Source organism: Chrysemys picta, chromosome 7 (genome assembly GCF_011386835.1).
Source record: "Chrysemys picta bellii isolate R12L10 chromosome 7, ASM1138683v2, whole genome shotgun sequence".
Classification (NCBI taxonomy): domain Eukaryota; kingdom Metazoa; phylum Chordata; order Testudines; family Emydidae; genus Chrysemys; species Chrysemys picta.
Genome location: NC_088797.1, coordinates 107,999,209 through 108,027,173, shown reverse-complemented (window position 1 = coordinate 108,027,173; position 27,965 = coordinate 107,999,209). Strand labels below are relative to the sequence as shown.

Here is a 27,965-nt window from a genome sequence, read left to right as displayed (position 1 = left end):
TCCCCATGGATTGGGGGTTAAGAACACTGGTTTTCCCCCTCCTTTCCCTCCATTTTTCCTCTCATTCAGTGTTTCCTTCTAGGAAGTGGTCATTGCTCAAATCCAAAGGTAGAAACACATCAGATGAAGGCAGGAGCAGAGGGTTAGAGAGGCTCAAGGATATGTCTGCTTAGATTGCTGCTTAAAATCCATCCCCAAAATACACGTTTTAACAGTAATATTTCCGCTGGTAAAAAGTGGATTGCATCTAGCATATAGTTGGATTTCTTCCTGGGATAGAATGCAATTAAATAGTTAAGATGCATATTATGCATGAGTAACTAGGCTACATACAACAATTAAAAGAAGATGTAGGAACCATTACAAAATATACATAGAATATACTCATAAACCATGGACATGTAGATGCAAATACCACAGATATCAGTAAGGAGCGAACCCCGAGACATTTGGCATCTAAAGCATAGGGCCTATGCCTCTTGAGCTAGAGAAGAAGGTGGCTATTATCATTGCTAGGTCCAATGCCAAGAGGGATACATGATCACACACACTAAGGGTATGTCTACACTTCGAGAAAAGGTGTGATAGTTCACATGTTCTTAGCATGAGCTTAAGTGTTCTGCTGAATTGGGGATCAATCTAGTGTACTAAACAAACACCAAGAAAGAATATTAATTTAGTATAACAGAAGGGGGTAACTAACTACAAGTAATAGGGTGAAATTAAGAAAGGGAAACTTAGGCTGGATATCTGGGAAATTTCCCTGACAGGTAAACTCTTACAGGAAGTAGTGAAAGCTCCATTGCTTGGAACATTTAAAATGAGACAGGACAAAACATTATTAATGTGCTTTACTAACAGGAAGAAGGGCTGAATGATCTGGCAGATCTTTTGCCATCCAGTTCCTCAATCTGAGTTAAACTGGAGGCTTTTCTGATCACATATGCAGCCTAGAAACACTAAAAATAAAACATTCTCAAACCCCTTTTCCAGAACATGGGGATCAAATTTTTAAGACATGTTTTTATAGTTTCCCAATTGAACAGATAAGTAACAAAAGTTTACAGGGTAACTTATCCGCAGCCTCTGTAAAGCAATTTCACTTTCCCATAACCTGACAAAGTTGCATTCTGTTTATTTTCATACCTCCATGCGAAAAATAGCCCTTGTTTACCACCAGTCCCTCTATGCTTCAAGACAGGTGTGTTGTCTGTGTAGTGCTATCAGTCTAGGTGAACATGGCCCTTTTGCTTAAGTATAAAAAGATGCTTTCATAGGGACAGTATTTAACAATCTATTTAAATAGTATGATTTAAATTTAGGGATTAGCCATTTTAGATCTGTTTGAAAAGGATTAAAACAGAGTCCCAGTTTTGATGGACTATATAACAGTTGTTTGTTAACGGGAAAGAAGAAAGGAAGAGCCCGTTGAGACTAGCTGCCACAGGCTGTAGATTTGTTTGGCCAAATTCTGTGCTGACTTAGGCTGTAGACATTGGAATAGCATTAAGTCAGCACAAAATACGACTCCCCATGTTTACCTTCCAGAACTAGCTTCCAGAACTATGACCACAATATAACTAGAAAGAGTCCACAAAGGTCCATAACTGTCTGTTTACCAGAGGCCTACCCCTTCCAACCGTTTTCCCTGTAAGAACTTCTAGCTCAAGAATTGCCTTTCCTCTTGTGGGTTCCAGGACTAGCTGCTCCAAGAAGCAGTCATTTAAGGTGTCAAGAAACTTTATCTCTGCATCCTATCCTGAGGTGACATGTACCCAGTCAATATGGGGATAGTTGAAATCCCCCATTATTATTGAGTTTTTTATTTTTACAGCCTCTCTAATCTCCCTGAGCATTTCACAGTCACTATCACCATCCTGGTCAGGTGTTCAGTTACCCCCTGACCAGGATGGTGATAGTGACTGTGAAATGCTCAGGGAGATTAGAGAGGCTGTAAAAATAAAAAACTCAATAATAATGGGGGATTTCAACTATCCCCATATTGACTGGGTACATGTCACCTCAGGATAGGATGCAGAGATAAAGTTTCTTGACACCTTAAATGACTGCTTCTTGGAGCAGCTAGTCCTGGAACCCACAAGAGGAAAGGCAATTCTTGAGCTAGAAGTTCTTACAGGGAAAACGGTTGGAAGGGGTAGGTCTCTGGTAAACAGACAGTTATGGACCTTTGTGGACTCTTTCTAGTTATATTGTGGTCATAGTTTTTATAGCTCTTAGCTAAAGTACAGTGATAAATACCATAGATAGATGCGATTTTCTTTACTTGCTGTTGCCCAATATTTTGCTAGTAAATTACAGTCCTGTGGCTTTGTAAAATTCATTAGTGTTTCCACCCATGCAGAGCCAATGCAATGTTATTTTGTCACACCGATAATTTACACTGTATTTGCCATCTATAGTCATTTCAGAAGAAGTGTTATTTTTTTATACCTACATCTTATCTATGACTGTAGTATCTGAGCACTTGCTAATGTTTATATCCCAACCCCACCATCAGATGAGGAAGTATCTCCTTTTTCCAGAGGGGAAATTGAGGCACCATGCAATTAGGTGATTTGTCCAAGTTAAGACACAGAAGCTCTGTGACAGAGCCAGGAACTGAACCCCAATCTCAGGTATCAAAAATTTAGGATCAAATCCTGGCTCCATTTAAGTCAATGGGAGTCTATGCCCAAGTACTGGGGTGCTGGAACACTTTGTATAGTAGGGGTGCTGAGAGCCATTGAACTGTAAACCCTGTATATGATGGAAACCACTTCAAGCCTGGGGGTGCAGCAGCACCCCCAGCACCCATAGTTCCAGCACCTATGCCCAAGTCGCATAAATATGGACACCTACATCAGATCCCACCCCCAGTGTGAGAAGCGATTCTAAAATGGAAAGTATCCAAATGGCATGAAGCACAGGTATCCTTGCAAAATGTGTCCTATCTTAACTACTGTAATTCTATTGTAAATCCACAAGATGATCAACATGTTCTGCCTCACAAAACCAATCTGGATCAAGGAGATAATTTCACTCTATCTGATTTAGATGCTGCTGAGCACAGAGGGTTGTAGCTAGTGGTGCTGCTTTTATGACAGTCAACACATGAAATATCCTATCTTAATTATGGAATTTGCTAGTTCTCTGATGGAAAACAGGTTTTTAGGATTTTTGCTATCATAGAATCCATGCTACATGCAGCATGGATTTTCACTTCACAGGCAAGTATCTGTTGAGAAATGTTAGCCATTTTTTAAAGGACAAGATTTACCCCAAATAGAAAACAAATCACATAAACAATCTAAAATCCACCAAGGGCAATCTTAAATTGCTCTATGCCTGGTTTGCATCTGTTAGAAACTTTTGGCCTAATTTTCTCAACTGTCATTACAGATATTATTAGTATTTTGCAACATTCTACTTGCTCTCTTGACTAAAAGTCCGATCCAAAGAACATTTAAGTCAATAGGAATCTGGTTTAGATTTTGAGATCCTTGTGGTAGGGATCAAGACCCAGACCTGGGTCTCTGATTATAAGGTTCAGCATGTTTCTCCTTTTTAGACTCTAGCTGTTCCAAGAAACACACCTTGCACAGTAGGTCCTTAGAAATGAACCCTTCTTTTAACTCACCTTTTCTTGATCAAGGTTTTAGAATGGCTGGTGGCTTATCAAGCTGTGGTATGTATCAGAATTTCTAGTCTCTATGTTGTAAGTAAAAGGTAATAGTTCACAGAGTCCTAGCAACATTTTACATTGCTTAAGAAATGCGGATTCTTCCAGTCTCATCTCTGCTTGACATCTGACACTCTTAGTGAACGCTCAAGATTGTGAAGAATTGTGTTGAAACTGATTTCTGCTCTCTCACTAGTGTTTATGAGCTCTAGCTTTCCAGCAGTGAATTGCACACTCACTATTATTCAGCATTTATATGTTACCTTGGGGCTACATCATTTTTCTGCATGACGACCTTGAGTTAAATTTCTAGTAACCTAGAAAACTGTTGATCAGAAGGGCACAAATTCCAAGCCATCCCATGCTATTACTTAGCTAATCAAGCAAGGGGTTGACATTTCCTTTAGTTACATTATAGAACACATGCTGATGATCACTTCTTTCCCTCAACTTGAGGCCACTTCATCTCAAATCCCCCCACACCCACTCAATGCCCTACAGATCCATTAATGCTTCCCCACTTAACTATCCTCAAGGCCTAGATCATGGTGAACATACTTCCAGCCAAGCAGTATAACACAGGTGTCCTTTCAGAGTCCATCAGTATCCTCTTGATTTAGCCAAAGGGGATAGAGTTGGGCACTATAATCCTACTGTCTCCTTATCCAAGCCAAGAGAGTAAGGAATGGGAATGCAAAGCACTGCCTGAAGACTGATTTATTTTCCCTTGTCTTTCAGTATATTTTATGGAAGATCATTTGATATGTTAAAGTACTTAAACACCTTATAAAATAAAACTGTTATTGAGGTAGCAAAGCGTGTTCTTTGCTTTGGTGCATGCCAAGATTAAGAAAGCAATTTCAGTGCAAAAGCACTAGAAATTAATGCTGCATGTTTCTAATTACTATATTTACAGTTTCTCTGTAACTCTAGATAACATGAATTTGACAATCCTGTACTAAGTACCCTAGAAAAGATAGATAGATAGATAGATAGATAGATGGATAATTTTCCTTGCAATGACTACAGTACTGTTTATATGCATATTTTCAGGATGAGGACATAAGTAAAATATCAGTATCACTGATGAAGAGAAGCAAGCTTATACTTAATGTACTGGAAAAACTATTCAAGAATTCACCCTTATGTAAAAATGGTTCCCATGAAGCTGCCAAGGTCTGTATCAGCCCTTGTTCCTGGCTGCATAAGCTGCAGTTTGATCTTTTACACTTGGTTTAAAAACAACATGTTCTAAAAGAGTGGCCGTGGCAAATTGCTATAACTTGCCCATCCAGGCCTTCAGTCCCTTTGGATCTGCAGATGTCCCTTCCTCATTCAGAAAAGTGGCCTGGCTTGTACCAAAAATCTATGATGCATTATAATGTTTTTGAGGCATATTAGACACAAGACATTTTTCTCTTCCAATAAGACATGCATTCCTGCTTTTTTAATGTTTAAACTCAAGGAGAATTCAAACTCTTATTTCACTGCAAGTAGTATTAATTAATAAAACCATCGTAACGGCCCTAGTAACTCAAGTATGTAACTGTTTTATGTAGCCACATACATATTTATGCACTAACACAAAAAGCTAGGCTGGATAGAAAAAGTACATACATTTCAGCAACTGTTTTGCCTCTGAATGTTCAGCAGGCCTAGTGGATTTTTTGTCAGTCAGAACTCCCTTCTGAACCTGTCAATGTGGCACTTTAATTGGTCAGAGGAGCATCTTGTTAAGAGTCCCAAGGCACTATCTCCCCTACTGGCGCTCAGAGAACTAGAGCACAGAACTTAAACCTACACGAGAGATGTGCCCTGGGAACCAAAACCTAGGTCTCCTGCAGGGCAGTACAGATCACATGCACTAGGCTGGGATGTCAGACCTGTCTTTGTGATAGCACTGCTTCAATATAGCAAACCCATTTGGAAGCCAACAACAATTCTAACTTTCATCAAGGCAGCATTCAAAGGTCAACCATTTAAATATACTTATTACAGTTAAACAATGGGCATTATATTCATTTCATTACCAAGCTAAGCATGTTATTGGTTATTTATATTATAGCAGTGCCTTGAGGCCCAACCATGATAAGGGCCACGCTGTTTAAATATAGGACGAGACAATTCTCGCTGTGAAGAGCTTACAACGTAAGGCTACGTCTTCCCTGCCAATCAGGTGGTTTTTACAGTGAGATAGCTAATGTACAGTAGCTATCTCACTGTAACATCCTAGTAGAGACAAGGCACCTGTCTTTTTTACCACATGATAGTTAGGTAAGGTCAGCATGTATTCACCCCAGCTGTGATTGACCTCGCTTATCTACCTTGTAATGAAACTACAGGTGCCTAGTCTTTACTAAGATTTTACTGTGAGAGAGCTAATGCACATTCATTATCCTGTGGTAAAAACACACCTTTTTTAACAGTGAAGACAAAGCCCTAGCAGACAGGACAAAGGGTGAGATGAGGAACGTAGGCACAGAGAAATCAAGTGACTTAGCCAATGCCACGTGGCAAGTGAGTGGCAGAGCTGCAAACAGAACCCTGATCTCTTGAGTTCCAACCCAGTGCTCTTCCCACTGGACAGTATTGCCTCTCCCTTTCTAATGATGATACATCTGTCTCTGTGATCATTACACGGTGACTACTTTAACTTCACAAAAGGTTGTGACTGTATGGAGCTGAAATTTTGATGAAATAATCTGCCACTCCCCCAACAAAGTAGAAACTAAAGCTGCAGCTTTCAAAAATATTCTGTACAACTTCTTTGGTCTCTGGTATAACTACAATGTTGTTCACTGGCTTTCTTTGGCTATTTTTAATGATGGGCATTTTGCTGTACTGTTTCTAAATCCTAGAAGCTCAGGCAATGTGTAGTTGAGATTCTAGTACCAACCTTTACACTGCTCTTGTTTTTCTATCTTTCTCCCACCCAACTACCACATTAAGGCAAAGATATTTTCCATTGATTTCTACCATTGTGTGACCCCTGTAACATTTCCATTGCTGGGAAAATGCATTAGCATATCTGAGGGAACAGGAGGCTGCTGATGGAAGGTAGAAACTTAAGAGACGTGGGTGTCTTTGACCCAGGAGAATGCTGTGAGGGAGAGCCACTTCCCCCTCCCCAACACAAGGCATGGCAGTACTAATCCTGGAGCCCCCTTTGTCATTGTATACAATAGCAACTGCAGGAGACAGGCACCTCTTTGCTCAAAAGGAAGCCAGGAATGATGGGAAATGCCAGAGGCTCAGGGGCTGTATGTGGGAGGGGTAACTGACAGTTTCACCCCATAGTATGGCTATAGCTAAAAGCAAAGGTCCAAGGGGAGAGCATGACAGTGAGGATTCCACCAATACCTATACCGTCTGTGGTGGGGTGTGTGTATGTGACAATGCTTGAGGTATGGGCACTGGTGGCTGATGACTGAGGCAGGTGAGAGCACAGCTAAGTGGGGATGTGATTTTTTTTTTCTAAAAGTCATAAATAATCTGCAATCTTTGGGAAATAGCAGTACAAAATTCACAAACTCCATCTCACCTTACATTAGCAAGTGCACTGGGCGTGCTAAAAGGCCCAGGACTCCTTAAAAAGCAAAGTGAGTTAAGATCAGGTGAAGAGAAACTTACAGAATTATCCAAACTTCTCAGATAAGTTATAGATGCACATGGAGGACAGGTCATCCCTAGATCTTGGGAAAAAATAGTCCTACGTGCTAGTTAGGATCCGCTTATAACAAGTTTGATGGGTTTAGATCAGAGTGATTTTGATTGGACACTTTCTCTTTAACTAAAAAATACTCAATTGTCTGAGTGTCAAACTTCTAAAAAATATTCACTTCTTGGCAGAGACTGTGCATGAGAAATGTTTGGAAGACAGCAGCCTTTAAAATCTTTAAATACGGTGTGACTTTTGATAAAACCATGAGAGCTGGCAACTCTGGATTTACAGAAATTCTCATAATCTTAATTTTGGAATCAATCTAGTGAGTCCCTAATACCCTTGTTCAGATATAAACCAAGCACAATGCAAACAGTTGCAGTTTTAATCTGGGGCCCTGAGTAATAACCTGAAGAACATTCTCCTAAAGGAACAGAAAGGAGGTAATTACATGCTTACTCATTTCTGGCCCTCTATGGAGCAGCAACAGCCAATGAGCTATAATTCTATTAGTTTTATGATGTAATCCAATATCTTCTAAAAACCCAGACCCTCCAAAATGATTTCACTTTAGTCTGGCCAGATACTGAAAGCTAAAAAAACAAATATTAATTCCTTAACCTCTAAGCCTCTCCACAAACATTGCACCAAAACCCAGCAGCATATAATCGCCTTTGAAAGTGATAGTTCCTGCTCACTAAGTGACAATTGCCATCATGTAAACATATCCCCTTACTTATAAAGAACAGTATGGTTACAAATAGGTGGAAGTCAGAAACTAAGGGAGCATCAGCCTTCATTTCAAATTTCCTGGAGTTTGTTAGCTTATCTCATGACCTTTCTTGTATTATATTTCCTTATTTTTTAAAAAAACCTGTGTGACATTGAAGATAGGGAAATACTTATTTCATAGAATCTTAGAATATCAGAGTTGGAAGGGGCCTCAGGAGGTCATCTAGTCCAACCCCCTGCTCAAAGCAGGACCAATTCCCAACTAAATCATCCCAGCCAGGGCTTTGTCAAGCCTGACCTTAAAAACCTCTAAGGAAGGAGATTCCACCACCTCCCTAGGTAACCCATTCCAGTGCTTCACCACCCTCCTAGTGAAAAAGTTTTTCCTAATATCCAACCTAAACCTCTCCAACTGCAACTTGAGACCATTACTCCTTGTTCTTTCATCAGGTAGCACTGAGAACAGTCTAGATCCATCCTCTTTGGAACCCCCTTTCAGGTAGTTGAAAGCAGCTATCAAATCCCCCCTCAATCTTCTCTTCTGCAGACTAAACAATCCCAGTTCCCTCAGTCTCTCCTCATAAGTCATGTATTACAGCCCCCTAATCATTTTTGTTGCCCTCCGCTGGACTCTTTCCAATTTTTCCACATCCTTCTTGTAGTGTGGAGCCCAAAACTGGTCACAGTACTCCAGGTGAGGCCTCACCAATGTAAAATAGAGGGGAATGATCACATCCCTCAATCTGCTGGCAATGCCCCTACTTATACAGCCCAAAATGCCGTTAGCCTTCTTGGCAACAAAGGCACACTGTTGACTCAGATCCAGGGCCGGCTCCAGGCACCAGCTTGTCAAGCAGGTGCTTGAGGCGGCCACTCCGGAGAGGGGCGGCACGTCCAGCTATTCGGCGGCAATTCGGCGGACGGTCCCTCACTCCGGCTCGGAGCGAAGGACCTCCTGCCGAATTGCCGCCGCAGATCGCGGCTTTTTTTTTTTTTTTGGTGGCTGCTTGGGGCAGCCAAAACCCTGGAGCCAGCCCTGCTCATATCCAGCTTCTCGTCCACTGTAACCCCTAGGTCCTTTTCTGCAGTGTTTCAACTAAGTGTTTTGTTGTGAAGAAGAGGGGGATTTTTATTTACCAAGAATCAATTGTTTTGGGGAACATATTTACCCAGTGGCTCTAAAAGAGTCCCATGTGTAGAAATGCCACAAGAGTTGTTCTCTTAAATACATACTTATTTCATTTACACCTCTACCTCAATATAACGCGATCCAATATAACACGAATTCGAATATAAAGTGGTAAAGCAGTGCTCGGGGGGGGGGGGGGATTGCGCACTTCAGCGGATCAAAGCAAGTTCGATATAACGAGGTTTCACCTATAACGTGGTAAGGTTTTTGGCTCCCGGGGACAGTGTTATATTGGGTTAGAGGTGTATTTATAAAAAATAATCAGGCCCCTCTGCCCCCTATTAGTAGAACAGGGAAGGCATGAACTAAATAGAAAGAAGTGACTGCACTGATCTGCGATAGGAGAATGCCTATCAAACTGAAAAAGTAAGATCTACAAGATGGTAATTAGGCCTGCACTTTTGTGTGTCTCTTAATCCTGGGCCCTGAGGAAGAGCGAGGAGCAGATCTTGAATACGGTGGAAATGAAAATGTTAAGATGAATGCTTGGCATTACAAGGGTGGACCATGTTCGGAGCAAACGAATTAGGGGAAGTGTGAAGGTGTTACCAATTATAAAAAAGCTGAAGGAATCCAGGCTTAGATGGTGTGGGCATGTGAAAAGAAGAATATATAGTAAACAGGGTGTTAAACTTAGACGTAGAGATTAAAAGAAGGGTTGGAAGACCCCAAAACTAGATGGATGGATGTCATACAAAAGAATTTGATTTAGCTATGGAGTTTCCAAAGAACTGCTTCAAGACAGACTGGAATGGAAAAGAAGAACTCAAAATGCCAACCCCACATAGGTGGGACTAAGGGTCAATGAAGAATTAGGCCCCCATCCAAATTCTGGCACCTTGATAGTTTACTTTCCCAGTACAATTTAAATGCAAGGGCCTGGTTTTCTCAATGTAAAATACATACAGGACCGCAGATAAAACAAGCCCCACAACAAACCTCTCCAAGCCTTAATGCACTGCTACCTCAAATGCCTAGATCATACCACCTTTGCACCAGGCCCTGAAGGTTTAACTGCTCAAGAGGATTGGGAGGAAAATAAATTCCAAATCTGTGGATCCATCATGGAGAATACCCTGCTCACAGCCCACTTGTTTGTATACAGCATGATCCAAAGCTCATTGACTTCAATGGGAGCCTTTACATTGGCTTCAGCTGGCTTTAGATTGGGCCCATTGGGCCTGATGCAAAGCCTTCTGGAGTCAATAGGAGAACTTCCATTGACTTCAGTGGGCTTTGTATCAGAAACCCTTCCCTGCTTCCCCTTCTGCTGAACCGCACACCCCAACAGCAGTCCTGCCGTGATATCCAACCAGACTTCGGTTCCACAGGCAAAGTCTGAGGTCTAATCCTTTATCGGTTCATGGGTGGTGATTAGCCACAAACCTCACATTCAACAGTGATCACATAACATACCTGTGGCAACTACAGCAATTGTTTACCTGGCAAAGTAACAGGAGGAAAGTATTTAATGTATCTTTAGCTTCTTTTAATATGGGTCAGCAGCTGGAAACAAGGAAGAGATCCAGCACTGTGTGACCAGCCAAGACCCCGTGAACTAGTAAATGCACATGTTGAGAACCACTGCTCCAAAGCATGTCTCAACCTCCCTTTTAAAAAGTTGGTTTTCCATTGATGAGAGTAAATGTTTGTAGGCTTTAACTTGGTAAGGAAATGTAGAGCACAGCATATGACCCAGACACAGAGAATGTCTCTGAGAAGTCATCTCCATAGCCATTTAGTCAAGAAAAAATTCAAGCTGATGAAGTTTATATTAAAGACATACTGGAAATCTCCAGTTTTAAAAAAACAAATATTAAAACAAATCAGGTTTCTGACAGAGCATCCTTCAAACAGGTTCTCTTTTTTCTTTTTAGAAAAAATCCTCTTTAAACCCAGTTTAGATGGGTTTTTCTGCTCCCGTTTATGATTAGAAGAGTCTTTTGGGCATGCCCAAGAGCAGGAGAACTTGATACTAGATGGAGGAACCACTCTGATAGATTTATTGCCTGTGTTGACATACTGGCCCCTTCTAGAATTAAAATCCACTAATCACCCCCACCAAACCTGCTTGGGCCACCCCATTTCTTCCACCACTTCCTGTCAAATGATTCTTCCTTTTTAGTTTTACTGCTCTTGTTACTGATAAACAGAGCCTGAGGAACAGCATGCAGGTAAGGTCCATCCCAGAGTAATACACGAGACAAGGAAACACAACTGACCATCAATTAAACATTGAAACTGACTATACCCAGAGTGCTTACAGATGCACAAAGCAAGCTACCTGGGCGCGGGGGGGGGAGGGGGAAATGCCTCTCTCTACACACTTCCAGTTATGGTAACCTTTTGAGGGTGGAGGGGGAGTTAATTGTAACAATACTAGGTACAACATTTGCAAATGGAAAGATTATTTCCAAGTTGACGGTGCTCCTTGAACAGTTGTGTGCATCTCCTCTGCACTACCAAACCCCTCCCCACCCCTTTCCCTTTCAAGGAGAGCGGGTGGGGGGAGATGTTTGAAGGCAGTGTATAGCACCTATGCAGGCCTTGTTGCCGATCGAGCTATACTGCTGAGGAGAGCTGGGAGGGAATACTGCAGTGAGTCACAGGGCCTAGATTTTCCTACAAAGATCCATGGGTTTGGGGAGCTGATCCACCTCTTTCCCACACCACGGAAACCATCCAGAAGAAACTTTCTCACACTGTGGACAATAGGGCCCATAGAAAATCTTCAAACCAGTGTTAAGATGAGACGTTATAACCTTTACTGTTAAAAGCTTTGCTGAAAAAATAAAATAAAATGTCAGAGGATTGATCCAATTTCAGTTCTATCACCAATTTTGCCTGAATTTATTTGTAAAAATTATTCAAATCAAGCTTTGAATAAATAGTTGGAGAGACTTTATATTTTTATATAGTCTGCATGGATAAAAATATAAATCAGTCATTTTAAAAAACAAAACAAAACAATAACAGGCCTAAGCCATGCAAGTCTTATGGACTGAGAAATTATGGTTAAATTCCTGTTAGTTGATTAAAGGAATTTCCTGTAGTTTGCGATCATAGTTGATTTATTTTGATGCTTTTAAACCCTATATCACTCCTAGATTAGCAAAGATTACAGATGGGAATAAAACAGAAGCCTCATATCCAAACACCCCATAATGGTGTATGTGTCAGTTAATATCTGCTTGTGTTGGATCCACCTGATCCCAAATTTATTACAAAAATCCAGACCCATATTTTAAGGCTTGGGAACATCTCTCCAAAGATGTATTGTTATCTCATCAATATATCCAAGGTATGAACTGATGATGGGCAACTCTTACATGCACTGCTAGTCCTATCTGCTGGAAACCTTTAGATGGGATGTAGTAAATACTACCCCACAGGCTATTCAAATGGTAACATTACCACATCTAACTTTTTTTTTTTTACTTTGAACATAGGTAAGGATACTAGGCTGCTTAAGCATACAAATAAATCTATTTGTTTGGGACCAAAACCTGCTCTCTACTTCTGTTGGGTCATTTTTCAAAGGAACTAGCACAGTTCCACTGTGCAAAGAGGTGCGGAATTCGGGAATGCCACACTAGGGGCTGGTTAAGGATGGAGGATCTCCTACTGTACAGATCTTCTGGTCCTTATTTCTTGCAGAGGGGGAGAACTAGACCAGCAGAGGGGAAGGGAGGATTCCCTGCACCCAACCAACCTGCTCAGACTGAGAACTAGGAAAGCATTTCCCTGATGAGCAAACATGACATTCTTCTTCTATGAGAACAAATTGCCTAATAGGAATTGTTGGATGCTTGAAATGTCATGTTTACTGCCATCTGAAAATGTGCGTGGAACAAGTCATAAAAGGAGGAGAAATATTTCTTTCTTCTCTCTCCAGGCAGCTATATCATTATTCCACAAATATAAAATAATAAACGAATAAATGAACATGAGTTAAAAAAAATAAATATAATCAGTCATGGGTTATTAGGCTGGGGGTGTGGGGTTTTGCGGTCTCTGTTTGGGTATTATGCAACTAAAATGCCATACAAAATTCACTGGAGAAGGAGATGTTCATTACTGGCCCTTCAACACATTAGCATACAATTAATTAATATTGAAATAGGTAAGCATATCTGCTATTGAGAGGCTGTAATAACACCAAACAGCATCTTTAAGTATTTAATTGGTACTGATCAGTATTAGTGAGCATATATTAGAGATTCAGGGAGGGATTTTTAAAAGCACTCAATGTTACCCTAACGCTGCTCCCACTGAAGTCAATGGACTTTGGTGGAAGTAGAAGTAGGTCAATTCTGAGCACTTATGAAAATCCCATCCTAAAGCACTACATTATAATGTCTTGCGAGTGCTACAATCTTTACACTCATTTTCCTCCTTATTTAACTAAAGGCCGATTTCAAATTACACTGTAACATGCATATTTCCTTTACAAAAATAAAATAAAAAATTGCCCAGTGTTTAGATCTCAAAAGCACGTTCATTATTACGCCAAACACAGAAATAAGACTTCTTGCTTTGTATGATTCAATTACTGCTTAAATTTATTTTAAACTGGTCACTAGAAACCAAAATAAAAATTAAATAGGAAAAAAATATTTACACTTCAAATGCAAAAGTAATGTGAATAGTTTTAGATGGTCTCTGAAAAATTAGAGTGCCACTATTTTTCCTCTTACACCCACACAATTTTGTTGAAATAAATGAAGCTATAACAAAGAGAAACAGCACAAGAGCAGAATTTACCCTAGAAACATTTCAGTTATATATAACTTGCCCTGAATTTTATGGAGGCCCATTGCAGTACAGCACATGCACTGTGTTTTATTGTGTACTCAGTGAGCAGTTATTTACACAGATGCTGGGGGGGTTTCCTCTCTCTCTCTCTCCTTTGCATCAGGTTTACTTTGAAGTGAAGACTTTTCTTTTCTCAGCTAATCTAATTTGTCCAAGATGGATGGCCTTATTTTTTTCTTTGGAAAACCAAGGCTGTTACACTGTTTCCAATTCTCCCTCCAAAGCAGAACTTGGGTGTTGGCAACTCCTCCAGAATTTCAAATCCTGCCAGACAGAAATTAATGCTTTTATTAAGAAGAAGTCATGTTACTCTTCCCTTGGATAACCTTTTGCAAACCACTTTTAATTCATATGGAAAACAAGCAAGTTAGTTACTTTGTAAGTTTATAGTTCTGTGTTTTATATTGCTTCTTTATATAGCTGAAACTCCTCCATAGATAATAAAATCTTAGCTAGCTGCATTGTGCAGACTAATGACAGAAAAGATAAGAATTTGCCAGCAATTCTCGTTCTCAGTACACTTGGGTTTCAAGCTTCAGGCATGAGATTCAGAAGCTGACTAGCAAGTAAAAGAATTCAGACCCATCAGGAGGTTCACTGAGCAAGTGACATGTGAGTGCACATGGAATGTCACAGCCTACAACTGCCAGTTCCTTTGTGACTCAGAGAAAAGATAAAAATGTATCCCAATTTTAAAGGTGAGCTGGGTGGGTGAATGGGGGATCTATTTTAAAGACCAGAGGAAAAAAGCCATACTGGTAAATAATTCTCTTCTTCTCCAGAATAACTTGCCTGCAATTCTTGTCCTCTGAGGTTGGAAGGTATAAAACTCCTGAACTGCATCTAGACTGGTAAAGTGGGAGCCAGAATTCCCTACCCATGCCTACAATGATGGAAGTTGTACTGAGGATAAGGCTGAGGACGCGCACCCACGTTTTATCGCTGTGATGTCTAATCCCACTCTGATCAAATAAACACGGCAATAAAAGGACATTAACATTTACCTACCGAAACCTTAAACAACCACAAGTTGGCAGATAACTCTGCCCCACTACTTACCTTCCTTGAACTCATTTAGCAGCTCCTCTTTGGTCCAATTACAAGAGGTTATGAGGAAAAAGCCTTCCATTTTCAACACCGTGCAGAGTGATTTCACATACTGCTTCCTCTTCTCAGCTGCATTGTCAGGATTAAGGCTTATGGCATCAAAGGTTCCCTTGTCAATACAAATCTGAAATCCTGATAGCTCAGCTGATGGAGTCAAGAAGTCTTTTACCTAAATCAAAAGTGTACATAGTATGTAAATAATCATCTTTTACTTGGGAAGTGCTGCATCTCTAATGGAGACTGGTGCTTTCATTTGTGAAGGCACAAAAATTGACAACATCTAAGTGTCATGGAACAAGATAACACTCACAACAGACTCAGAATCAGCTGAAGCAGTTTCAGGCTTTATTCCAAGCACACAACATAGCACCTAGTGGATAAGGAGCCAGGCAGCCATTTCCCTGAGCAGATACTGACTGGCACTCGCTGAGCTCTTATACAGCCAGCCTGGCCGTCCTCTGGTGAGCAATGACCAATAGGGGGTAAACTATACTAATTCAGTTACAAGTTCTGCACAGGCTGTATGAGTACCTTACAGACAGGATCAAGTCCATCCCTCCCCATGGGCTGCATGAGTTCCTTACACTATGTCTATTTGGGAAGTGGTTACCATGCAACTGCTTTGCATAATTTTGATGCCATATCAATTTGATTCTCCCTTTGCATTATGCAAAAATCTTTAGTTGAGCCCAGCTACATGCCTACCTATTTGAAGTGCTTTAGCTGGCCTCCATTGCAGTAGTATTTAAGCACCTCACAATCTTTAATGTATTTGGAAGTTCACTCTAAGGTATTATTATTTACTATTTGCGGTGTGGCAGCATTGAGAGGCCCCAGTCATGGACCTGGGTCCCGGAGTGCTAGGCAGCATATAAACAGAACAAAAGTGACATGGCCCAAGGAGTTTATGATCTATTCTAAGGCTATGTCTACACTATAGCAGTAAGTCGACCTCGGCTACGCAACTCCAGCTACGTGAATAACGTAACTGGAGTCGACGTCCCTTAGGTGTAGTTACTGCGGGCTCTACACCACAGGGGGTCGACGGGAGAAAATCTCCCACTGACATACCTTACTCTTCTCATCGGGGGTCGACCGGAGAGCGATCTGCTGTCGATTTGGCGGGTCTTTACTAGACCCACTAAATCGACCACCAATGGATCGATCTCAGAGCATCGATCCCAACTGTAGTGTAGACCTGCCCTCAGTATAAGAAAAGAGAACATCCAGACAGGGGGAACACAAGGTAACAATGAACTGGTCTGCATGAAAAGCAGTGGTGTCTGTACCACTGTTGAATTTTTTGTAGTTTGACATATTTAGTCTGCTATTTCTTACCTGAAAGTCAGAGTGTATATTCTAGAACACAGAATTGATCTTTTAAAGTGTGATCTAGTCTCTCCCCTTGCTCAGGGATGACACTCTTGTTAGCCTAAATGGGAGTTTTGCACAGGTGTCAAGGGGAGTAAAATCTTCACCAAGAGATCTTCTGGCAAATACAGATGTATTAATAAGCTGTTGGTTAGAGTTCCCTTCAAGTGAGCAGAACTACAATTAGATTTCAAAAAATGTAGTCAGTATATTAACATGTATCTGAAATCAAGTGACTCGATTAATCTCTCAGGTTCAATTGCTTTCTATTTTCCCTAACATAATCCCTCTGAACACTTACCTGCAATTTAATATTAGACAGCCCTTCTTTCTCTATTATGTTTTGAGAAAGTTGTATTGCAGAAGGAGAGTAATCAATTCCAGTGAGATTAGTGTAACCACATTTTGCCTAGAGAAAGAGAGAGAATCTTACTCAGTGTACTAGCAAACTATCCTTACTCAGCAGGTCTGCTCCCTGTGTATAATCCAAGTCAATTCTACTCATCCTAATGACAAAAAAAAGCTTTTACTCATTTTTATTCCCGATGCCTCTGTAGAACCAAAAAAGCTATGGGAGCATGAGCTGTTATTCTATTTTGTTTTGTACATCAACAGAATTGTTAACTAAGAGCTAGTTCCTTCCAATAGATGGAAAACTGAGCAGAACCATGGCAAGTAACACGCTGCAGAAGTAATTATAAAACACAATAATACATCCTCTAATCTGCACGAAAAAGGAAACTAGAAAACAGGAATTTCCACACAGATCACAATAATGGCCAGTATCAGATGCTTCAAAGGAAGGAATAAATCCTCCATACTCGACAATTCTACAATAACATAGTTATGGGAAAATTGTTTCTTAAATTCAGGCAGGTAGTTGATTTGTCCTGACGCAGACCGAAATCCCTAATACTTTTAATCCTAACTGGTGTAATTGCATATGATATTCTGATTATTAACGTCTAATCCTTATTTGAATGCTACTGAGTTCTATTATCAGTGAGTTCCACAAGCCAATTATGTGCTGTGCCATACAGACATTGAGTTAGACTCTGTACTCAATAAACCAGTGCAGAGAGCAGAGCAGAGTTAATATGTTAATGGCAAACCTTTTCCTAAGCAGATGAGTTACGACATCTTGTATCTGCTGGCGTTTTACCAGAGAGTGTGTGGTTTCATTCCTAGATAGAATGAATTGCAAAAATGAAGCCTGGATGTCACAAGTGGCCAGGTCTGAATCCACCATGGAAGATGCGATCTTCTGGCCAGCAGCAGATATAAGTAGATGTTTTTATGACAAGATGGCCATTTGGGAATCCAATGGCATTAAGAAGTTCAAAGGGATCCAAGGCTGTGCACTGACTTAATAGGAAGGCTGATGCCCTGGATAGCAGGGGATATACAAAGACATGCTTTTTGCAGCACTTTCTTCCTAACAGCATAACCTCTGTGAGTTCAGCTTTAACCAGCTGCTTTTAATACAGGCTCTAAATTTTAGCTAAACATCAGGAAAGCTGAGAGACTGTGTTGTTCACATTTGGCATGGAAAGATTTGACAACGAGCTGTGTACTGCTAAGACTTCCTCCCCTGTTGTCTTCCCAGAGCTTCCAGAGCCTTGTGAGTCTTCATAGTTGAGAGCTTTGGAGGTGGAAGAACAGTTCCCATACCAGCCCTCTCAATTTGGTGTTTGAGGAACAACATGATTCACTTGAGGGAGTTTCTGCTCACCTACATTCTCTTGGGACAGGCCAAGAGTGTTTGGAGATCAATGATACTGAATGCTGCAGAGTGCTCCAGATGAACGTAAGTGGACTAACTACTCTCTTCTACAGACAGGAAAAAATCACACACCAGAGTAACCAATTATGTCTCTTTACCATGCCCTGACCAATGGTACTGGTAGTTGGTATTGGAAAATGTTTTTTGCTGGTTTCTTGATTAGTGTCCTTAGAAAAAGCAGGTTAAATATGGGTCATAGTTTGCGAGGTCACTAGCACTGAGCAATGGTTTCTTTAGTGTTGGCCAGATTACTGCATGTTCTGAATTGGGTAGTAGATTTCCCTCATTAAAGGATGTACTGACAATCTCTGTTAGTAGGGGTCCCAGATGTTCTCTGCTCTCCTACCATTCAGGAAACAGAAAGGTCAGAGTCGTAAGCGGTGGCCTGACTGCTCTATCAGTCTTTCCATAGCTATTAATAGTGAATGGGCTATATTCCTGGTGCTGTATCCAGGAAAAGGTAACTGAATGAGAAAAGCTCATCACAAACACAGAGGCAGGAGAAGTCACAACTTCTCTGAAATTCAGTACACTAGACCCTCAGTAAGCAGGTCTGCAGGCTCCTCATCATACACATATGCCAAAGAGCAAGAGGACCCAACATTGTGGGTGGTGGGACAACAAATACTGCGAGCAGAGACAGAAAGAAAAGAGGAGATAAATAAAGGAAAGGACGACAGAGGAAGTTTTCAAGAGTTTGTCTGTTGGAACTTGTGGAATGGCAGTTTCCCCACTGTGCCTGCATGATACATACAACAATGTGAGTACTGTACCCACTTCGGGGTGCTTTGGCCTGTGGGTGGGTATCAGGATCTGTTAGCATCACAATGGTCACTCATGTGGTGCACCTGCTTAAGGTATGTTGGCATGTGGCATTCTGTGTCTACTTGACTTCTTCTAGAGCCACCTACTTTTGTCAGTCAGCTTTGCCTCATCTATATACAGCCTGCTGTACAGGAGTAAACAATGCTTCAACCAGCATTAACCTCCATGGGAATAATTGTTCTCTGTATAATCCCACTTATTGTTCCTGACTGTTTATACATGTGTCTACTTTCCCACTGGGAACCAAGATATGACTTCACTTCACCTCTTCTTGCTCTGATGATAGCCCACCGCACACCCTGTACAACCATGTTCCAGAGATGTTCCATCCTATTTAGTTAATAAACTTCATGTTGGCTCTTTCAGCATTGCAGTTTCTATGGAATTATCAGGTCCCAGCTTCCAACTGTAGAATTTTATTACTGTTGATGATGCATGAGCCAGAAGAATCCCAGTATTACTTCCAGATCCTGGGCTGAGATTACAGAGCTGCCAGTTGGAAAAACTAATGCTTTTTCTTATAAACTGAGCAAATCTCATCTCGAGTTGAGAATAAATAATCAACATCACGATCATTTTTCAGAATAGTACTTCACTTAAATACTGACAAGTACTTCCCTTGTCAAACCACAGTACTTTGGGGCACTTTATAACTTGAGGAATAATTTGGGGGGGGGGGGAGGCGGTGCCAATAGCCTTTAGAAGTGGATTTCCCAGATCATCTTTACCTTTCCTGATATGGAATAAAAATTCATTGTATGTTTACAAGTTACATCAGGGGTCAGATTCAAGGATGGTACAATACTCAAGTATGATCCAAAATAACTACATTCTTCTGCAGTGAAAGTGTTAACCGTGAATTTAAAACTATTAGGTTTCAAATTAACGTCTCTAATGAGATAGATGGGGCAGTTATACTTCTCAGTGCTACTGTTTCTGTCTATCTGCAGATTTAGGAAGACAAGACAGCATTGGCTCACATTCATGGAGACTATAAACTTTAAAAAAAATACAAGAGCCGCACACAAACTTAAATTCTGCTGTAACTGCTAAAGCCTATGGAGAAGTGCTGGGATGGTGAATACCATACACTGACTCAATCTAAACCAGCTAAGACATTCTACCAAAGCATTTAATCAAAAATGTGAAAAGGAACACAAAACTACTCATAACTAAACTTACTGAAGATTGCTCAACTTCATGCCCTGTTGTGCTCCTATGAAATAACAATATCAGTCTTTAAAACATACCTGATGCTGTGTTCCCACCTCAAGAGAAAAATTATCACTTTTTTTTTAATTAAAGGGATACCATCAACTTAAAAAACCCACACTTCTGCCTGAAAATATTTTAACTACTATTTTCACAAGTAATGCTAAGGGTAGTATAACCAAGATGCAAGGGGGGAACATCTCTATTTTGTGCATTTGACAGCCCTTTGTGTATTAGTCAATTTCACTATTTCCCATATACTACAGTATGTCAGTTCTCTCTCTTGTTATTGTGGGTCTTTCACACAGCAATAGAGGAGAGACAAGCATGCTAAAACATAAGAAAAGATCATAGTAAGTCTACAAACCATGGCAGGGGAATTCAGAAGCTGGTACAGAACCAGATATTATTTATAACAGTTTTTGAAACTGATTAGACTTCAAATTTACAGTTCCCTTTAAAGTGCTCAGAGAAACAGAAGACATTCCCAAGAAGTTGTAATCTAAACCAGTGGTTTTCAACCAGGGATCCGGGGCCCAATGGGGGGGCCACGAGCAGTTTTCAGGGGATCCGAGAAGCAGGGCTGACATTACATTTGCTTGGGCCCAGAGCAGAAAGCCGAAGCCCCATCACCTGGGGTTGAAGCCTGGGGCTCCAAGCCCTGCCACCCAGGGCTGAAGCCGAAGCCTGAGCAACTTAGCTTCACAGGGAAATATTCTCTCATTTGCAGTACATTTATATTCTCTGTTCTTAGCTTTGATTCTGTAATTTTACAAAATACCAACCAATTCAACAAGTAAAACACCATTTCCAGTTCCAATGTCAAGCACAGAGCTGTCCAGAGGGATCTTTTGTTTTTCCATCCATCTGATTAAACGAAGCATGCTTTCTTCTCCAAACCTATCAGAAACAGAGGCTTAAGTAATTAACATATCCAAGACACATGAAAGGCACTGCAGCAACTGTACTTCATCTCTCTCCCTATCTGGCATTCATAAAGCACCTGTCACTATAGCATCTAGGCAACAACCTACATAGATCATATTCCAAGTCTGATTTGTTTAAGTTTTAAGTAAACCAAATGGCTTAAAACCTGCTGGGATTATCAGTACTGGAAACTAAGGCCCTCTTTATGGCCACATAAAATAAAGATTGCACTGGAAGCTTCCCTGGGCTACCTATTTAATTCTTAGTCTCTGATGATAATAATGGATGTCCTTGGTGAAATGAGTATGTGCCTACTAGTAAAACAGACTGCAACCACCAACTCACTGCACACACAACAATTAATTTTCAGGGAGTAACTAACAATTTTCAGTCACAACAGAATAGGGCCAAATAGGAATTGGTGACTCCAAGGTGAAAAGCTCCATATCATATTACCAATACTTTGAACTATCCAGTGACTCAATGAGTTTTTTATTTTGCTTTTACTCCATATATTTTCAAAAGAATAAAAATACTGTATGCATATGTCATTTGATAGTTATTCTCTTTATTTACCAAATTTCCCCAGCATCTCCACTCTCCTGAAAAATCTGTAATTCACTTTCATATGCAGCATCCCAACTAGAGAGGAAGAGAGGACAGAATATGAAATTAACACAGGAATGACTTACATGAATGATCAAGAAGAAAGGGCACAGGTGGAGACTGCATTCACATATCATACACCCCCTGTCCAACCCATAAGCTACTGAATTTCCCAAATTAGACACATGCATCAAAACAAAGGGCCAGATTTCCAGCTCCGTTTGAGAAGCGTATAGCACAACCCAGGAGGGGTATGGGCCAGGGGGCAACAGTGTGTTTTTGCATTCCCCTGATCCTGGGGTTGTTCTTCACATTAAGTTAGCCCTCCAGAGTAGGTCAGACTGTTATAACCTCCACTAGCTGCCAACAGCCCTAATGGATTGTTATAGGAGCTAGGAATTGCTGGGAGCCCCAGTCACATCTCTTTATCCCATACCTATCCTATACCAGCAACCAAGATTTAAGAGGTGGCATGGGAGTGACTATATGCTAAGGCTAACCTAGGGGAGATTCTCTAGTGGTTAAAACAACGGGGAGTCCTTGTGGCACCTTAGAGACTAACAAATGTATTTGGGCATAATATTTTGTGGGCTAAAACCCACGGGCTGAAATTGTGGAAAAGCAGCATCACTTGCCCCATGTGCAGAACACAATGCCATCCACAGCCTCAGAAACAACTCTGACATTATAATTAAAAAGGCTGACAAAGGAGGTGCTATAGTCATCTTGAATAGGTTGGAATATGAACGAGAGGCTGCTAGGCAACTCTCTGACACCACATTCTACAGGTCATTACCCTCTGATTCCACTGAGGGTTACCAAAAGAAACTACACCATCTGCTCAAGAAACTCCCTGAAGAAGCACAGGAACAAATCTACACAGACACACCCCTAGAGCCCCGACCAGGGGTATTCTATCTGCTCCCCAAGATCCATAAACTTGGGACTCCTGGACGCCCCATCATCTCAGTCACTGGCACCCTGACAGCAGAATTGTCTGGCTACGTGGACTCTCTCCTCAGGTCCTGCGCTACCAGCACTCCCAGCTATCTTCGAGACACCACTGACTTCCTACAATCCAGAAAACACCATCCTAGCCACTATGAATGTAGAAGCTCTCTACACCAACATTCCATACAAAGATGAACTACAAGCCATCAAGAACAGTATCCCCAATAATGTCACGGCAAAACTGGTGGCTGAACTTTGTGACTTTGTCCTCACCCACAACTATTTCAGATTTGGAGACAATTTATACCTTCAAGTCAGCGGAACTGCTATGGTTACCTGCATGGCCCCACAGTATGCCAACATTTTTATGGCTGACTTAGAACAACGCTTCCTCAGCTCTCGTCCCCTTGCGCCCCTACTCTACTTGCGCTACACTGATGACATCTTCGCTCATCATCTGGATCCATGGGAAGGAGGCCCTTGAGGAATTCCACCAGGATTTCAACAATTTCCACCCCACCATCAACCTCAGCCTGGACCAGTCCACACAAGAGATACACTTCCTGGACAGTACAGTGCAAATAAGCAATGATCACATAAACACCACCCTATACCGGAAATCTACTGACCACTATACTTACCTACATGCCTCCAGCTTTCATCCAGACCACATCACACGATCCATTGTCTACAGCAGTGGTTCCCAAACTTTAACAACCTGTGAACCCCTTTCACCAAAATGTCAAGTCTCGTGAACCCCCTCCTAAAAATGAGTATTTCCAGGTAATTTCTCCTTTACCTGAGTATAAATTATAAAAGCAGTGATCTTGGAAATATAAAATTTGTTTTTATGACATGTTTATTACACACTAATTATTATTATTATTTATCATTATAGTATTTTTATTACATTATGAAAACGGCAACACTCTTCCAAGATCTCACTTTTGTAGCTTGCATCATTTTGAATAAGCTTGTTATAAGACAAGGCTCCTATGTTTCATCAAGAAGTATCAGATGTGAAACAGCATGAAGGTATCTAAGAAGCCAACTCAAAGAGCTCCTCTTATACAAGCATTCAGGTCTTGAGCAGTTCAAGCAAACAACACACGTTACAGCAAAGCTTAAACTTGTTCTTCATAATAGTATTGTTTTTAAAAGTATCTGCCAATTTAATTTTAAAAACAGCAAAAAAATATCCCCCTCCCTTTCCATTTCTTATAAGGAGACTTGAAGTTTAAATCTCCTCAGTGTGATAGATGTGTTTACTTTGATCTGCTTAGCTCTTGGAAGTCCAAGGGCTCCGGGCTGCTGGTCCCATGCTGCCCAGAGTCCCTAAGGACAGCTCTGTCCGCCATTAGGGAATTTTCCCCCGAGAACTCCCTGTAACATTTCATGAACCCCAGTTTGGGAACCACTGGTTTACAGCCAAGTTCTAAGATACAACCCCATTTGCTCCAATCCCTCACACAGAGACAAACACCTACAGGATCTCTTTCAAGTGTTCTTAAAACTACAATACTCACCTGGTGAAGTGAAGAAACAGATTGACAGAGCCAGAAGGGTACCCAGAAGTCACCTACTACAGGACAGGCCCAACAAAGAAAGTAATAGAACACCATTAGCCATCACCTACAACCCCCAACTAAAACCTCTCCAGCGCATTATCAAGGATCTACAACCTGTCCTGAAGGACGATCCCTCACTCTCACAGACCTTGGGAGACAGGCCAGTCCCTCCTTATAGACAGCCCCCCAACCTGAAGCAAACACTCACCAGCAACTACACACCACACAACAAAAAAACTAACCCAGGGACCAATCCCTGCAACAAACCCTGTTGCCAACTCTGTCCGCTTATCTATTGAAGGGACACCATCATAGGACCTAGCCACATTAGCCACACCATCAGGGGCTCATTCACCTGAACATCTACCAAATGTGATATATGCCATCATGTGCCAGCAATACCCCTCTGCCATGTACATTGGCCAAACCGGACAGTCTCTAAGCAAAAGAATAAATAGATACAAATCAGACATCAAGAACTGTAACCTTCAAAAACCAGTAGGAGAACACTTCAATCTCCCTGGTCATTCAATAACAGACTTAAAAGTGACAATTCTTCACCAACAAAACTTCAAAAACAGACTCCAATGAGAAACTGCAGAACTGGAATTAATTTGAAAACTGAACACCATCAAATTAGGCCTCAATGAAGACTGGGAGTGGATGGGTCACTACAAAAAGTAATTTTCCCTCTGCTGATACTCACAACCTCTTGTCAACTGTTTGAAATGGGCCATCTTGACTGCATTGGCCTTGTTAGCACTACAAAAGTAATTTCCCCTCCCTTGGTATTCACCCTTTCTTGTCAACTGTTGAGAATAGGCCACTTCCACCTTAATTGAATTGCCTTGTTAGCACTGACCCCACATTTGGTAAGGCAACTCCCATCTTTTCATGTGCTATAATATATATTCTGCTTACTGTTTTCACTCCATGCATCCAATGAAGTGGGTTTTAGCCCATGAAAGCTTATTTCCAAATAAATTTGTTAGTCTATAAGGTACAACAGGGACTCCTTGTTGTTTTTGCTGATACAGACTAACACGGCTACCACTCTGAAACCTGTTTCCAGTGGTTGGATCCCGTTGGATGGAACAGTGTAAAGTTGCCAAATTACATCAAAAGTCTCCATCTTGCAAGGACAGCGCATGTTCCAGTAAGCATTTTAATGCCAAGATAGATCAATAAGGTTATAATGGTGTTTGTCGTACTCATAAACTGTAATGTTCCTTTTGAGTGCTGAAAGGCTCCAGAAAAGTGTGAAGCTCCTTACAAACTCTGAGAATATCAAGCAAAAATAAAAGAAATCACTACCAATCTGACCCTTACAAAATCTGAGACACAAATGAATGGCATACTCAGTTATTTTATGATCCATGTTAGAACTTGTTAGGTTCTCCATGGTATTGCTCAGTCAAAGATTTATTTGTATATTATACAAACTGATGTGGAACATTTGTCCACAGTACAGATAACGCTGGATGATCAGAGTGAACTGAAAAGGTGCAGGTTGCTATATATGAACTGCATTGGGGGGAGGGGAGGAATTAGATTTTTCTGACTGCTCCTGAGATTGAGCTTAAAACTTGAAATATTTTAGCTCATATTTAAATGTTGGGTTTTAAAATGGAACTGCTTTCGAGTTGTAGGATTATAAAAAGCTTTCAGAACCACCAACTTCTAAGGTTGTAATTTTTGTAGCGGGTACTAGCATGTATTTTTCTCAAAGAGTCCAAAAAATTTCTTTTAAACAACTTTTTTTTTCTGTAGCAGGCGATGAAGAATAATTGGAAATTGTACAATTTACTAAGGATTCATTCCTCAGGTTCAAGAGAAAATATTAGGCCTATAACACATTGCTACATACTTAAGGTCACATGCTCTCCTCCTAAACTCCACAATCAAAGAAAAAAGACTGAAACAAGGAGAGCAAGATGCAACTAACTTTGCTGAGATCTAGTGCCTGGGGAAAATGTCATTAATTAATTAGAAATTACAAAAAACTGACAATTTTTACTTTACAATTGTCTACATGGGGAAATTGCCCAGAATAGCTATTGAGGAATGAACTATTCTGCTTTGAAATCACACTCTGATTATTCTGGAATAGAGTGTTCACAGGGGGAGCTAGTCTGGAATAGCTATAGCAGTCAATTTCTCTGTGTAGACAAGCCCAAATGGTATTAGCAGGGAGGTTTGATTTCCAGCTCAGGAATACATGATATATGCTAGCTCTGCTGGAGCTCACGTTAGAAATGGCAGCATGATCCAGGAATGCTGGAACAATCTTTTTAGTGGGGGTGCTGAGAGCCAATGAACCAAACTGTAAACCCTATATATAATGGAAACCACTTCAAGCCGGGGTTACGGCAGCTCCCCTTGCACCCATAGTTCCAGCACCTATGCTGGGGTCAAAGGTTTGGGCAGTGTCTGGCCAGCACCCATGTACAAGCCTTCCTGATCCCCAGGGGACGTATACCCAGCCATCGCCGAAGCCACAACACTATTTCAATGCCCTAATGCAACTCGCCAGCCTGCCCACCCGGGCTGGGGATGACACCTCGCAACCGCAGCGCAGACATCACCAGGGCTCAGCAGCGCCAGAGGAAGCAGGAACCAAGGTCCCAATGAAAGTCAATGGGCTTGGGGACAATTTTGCCAACCCGATTGTCCTGGAGTCTCCAGGAATTAAAGATGAATCTTTAATTAAAGATCATGTCAATGTGATGAAACCTCCAGGAATACGTCCATCCCAAACTGGCAACCCTAGTTGGGAGCCTAACGGCCGCAGCCCCTCTGAAAAGCCCGGGCCTGAGCCTTGGTTGCAAACACAAACCCAGGGCCTGCCCACTAGGGAACGAAACCCTGCGCTCTCCCGGGACTCTGCCAGGGGCTGCGACGCCCAAGGTGCTGGGCAGGCCCCGCGCCCCGCCCGGGACTCACTGCTCTTTGGTCCCCAGGGCCGAGGGGCCGAACTCGGGCCCTAGCCCCGAGGAGTCACGTGGCCGCTCCCCGGCGACACTCATCCTCCAGGCGGCAGAGAAGCCGGAAGTGCCCGCGCACCATAGAGCGCGCGGCTGGGCTAGAGCACACCTGCGGCCAGCCCCTCTAGGCTGCTGGAGGACTTTTCCTCTGCCCTGTGCGGCTGGAGTAATGGCAGAGGGGAGTTGGGGTCGTGGAAGCCGTGCCCGGTGTGACCACACGTACAGGGATCGGGGCTGCTCCGGCCGGGCTCAGTTGCGCTTGTGAAGCGCTGTGTGTTTAAATAACGTCTCTTCTCAGTGCCCTTCGAGTGGCAGGCTGGCTTGGGTGTTGTACCCTCCGGGGGGAGGGTCGGGTCAGACCTGGGTCACTTCAGCAAGGGGTCCCTGTCACACACACACACCCCTTTTCTGTCTCGGGGGCTATTATAGCAGAGAGCCAGCACTGAGCATTGCTTAACTAGAGGGAAGATGAAAGACAAGGAAGGATAATCTAATCCTTATTTCTCGAACCATGGAATTGAGTGGGGTTAAGGTCAAGGGGCTCCGGTTACACAG

The 27,965-nt window shown here is 41.6% G+C and overlaps 1 protein-coding gene across 4 annotated transcripts in view; it reads right to left on the bottom strand.

Moving 5' to 3' along the window:
- The window catches only part of EEF1AKMT2 (EEF1A lysine methyltransferase 2), a 49,190-nt gene extending 21,659 nt beyond the window's left edge, over positions 1 to 27,531 (bottom strand). The window contains exons 1-7 of one of the 4 annotated variants that reach the window (XM_065553556.1): positions 27,370 to 27,496; positions 25,544 to 25,704; positions 21,878 to 21,943; positions 21,160 to 21,274; positions 16,856 to 16,963; positions 15,136 to 15,352; positions 13,797 to 14,340 (exon numbers count right to left, since the gene is read on the bottom strand). In XM_065553556.1, the coding sequence (XP_065409628.1) occupies positions 14,243 to 14,340; positions 15,136 to 15,352; positions 16,856 to 16,963; positions 21,160 to 21,274; positions 21,878 to 21,943; positions 25,544 to 25,641 (702 nt within the window). In that variant the 5' untranslated portion in view covers positions 25,642 to 25,704; positions 27,370 to 27,496 and the 3' untranslated portion in view covers positions 13,797 to 14,242. Of the gene's footprint in view, positions 1 to 13,796; positions 14,341 to 15,135; positions 15,353 to 16,855; positions 16,964 to 21,159; positions 21,275 to 21,877; positions 21,944 to 25,543; positions 25,705 to 27,369 lie in introns of those variants that run through there. The other 3 variants (XM_042855364.2, XM_065553557.1, XM_005305871.4) reach the window with 3 other exon arrangements.
- Between the last annotated feature and the right edge of the window lie 434 nt (positions 27,532 to 27,965).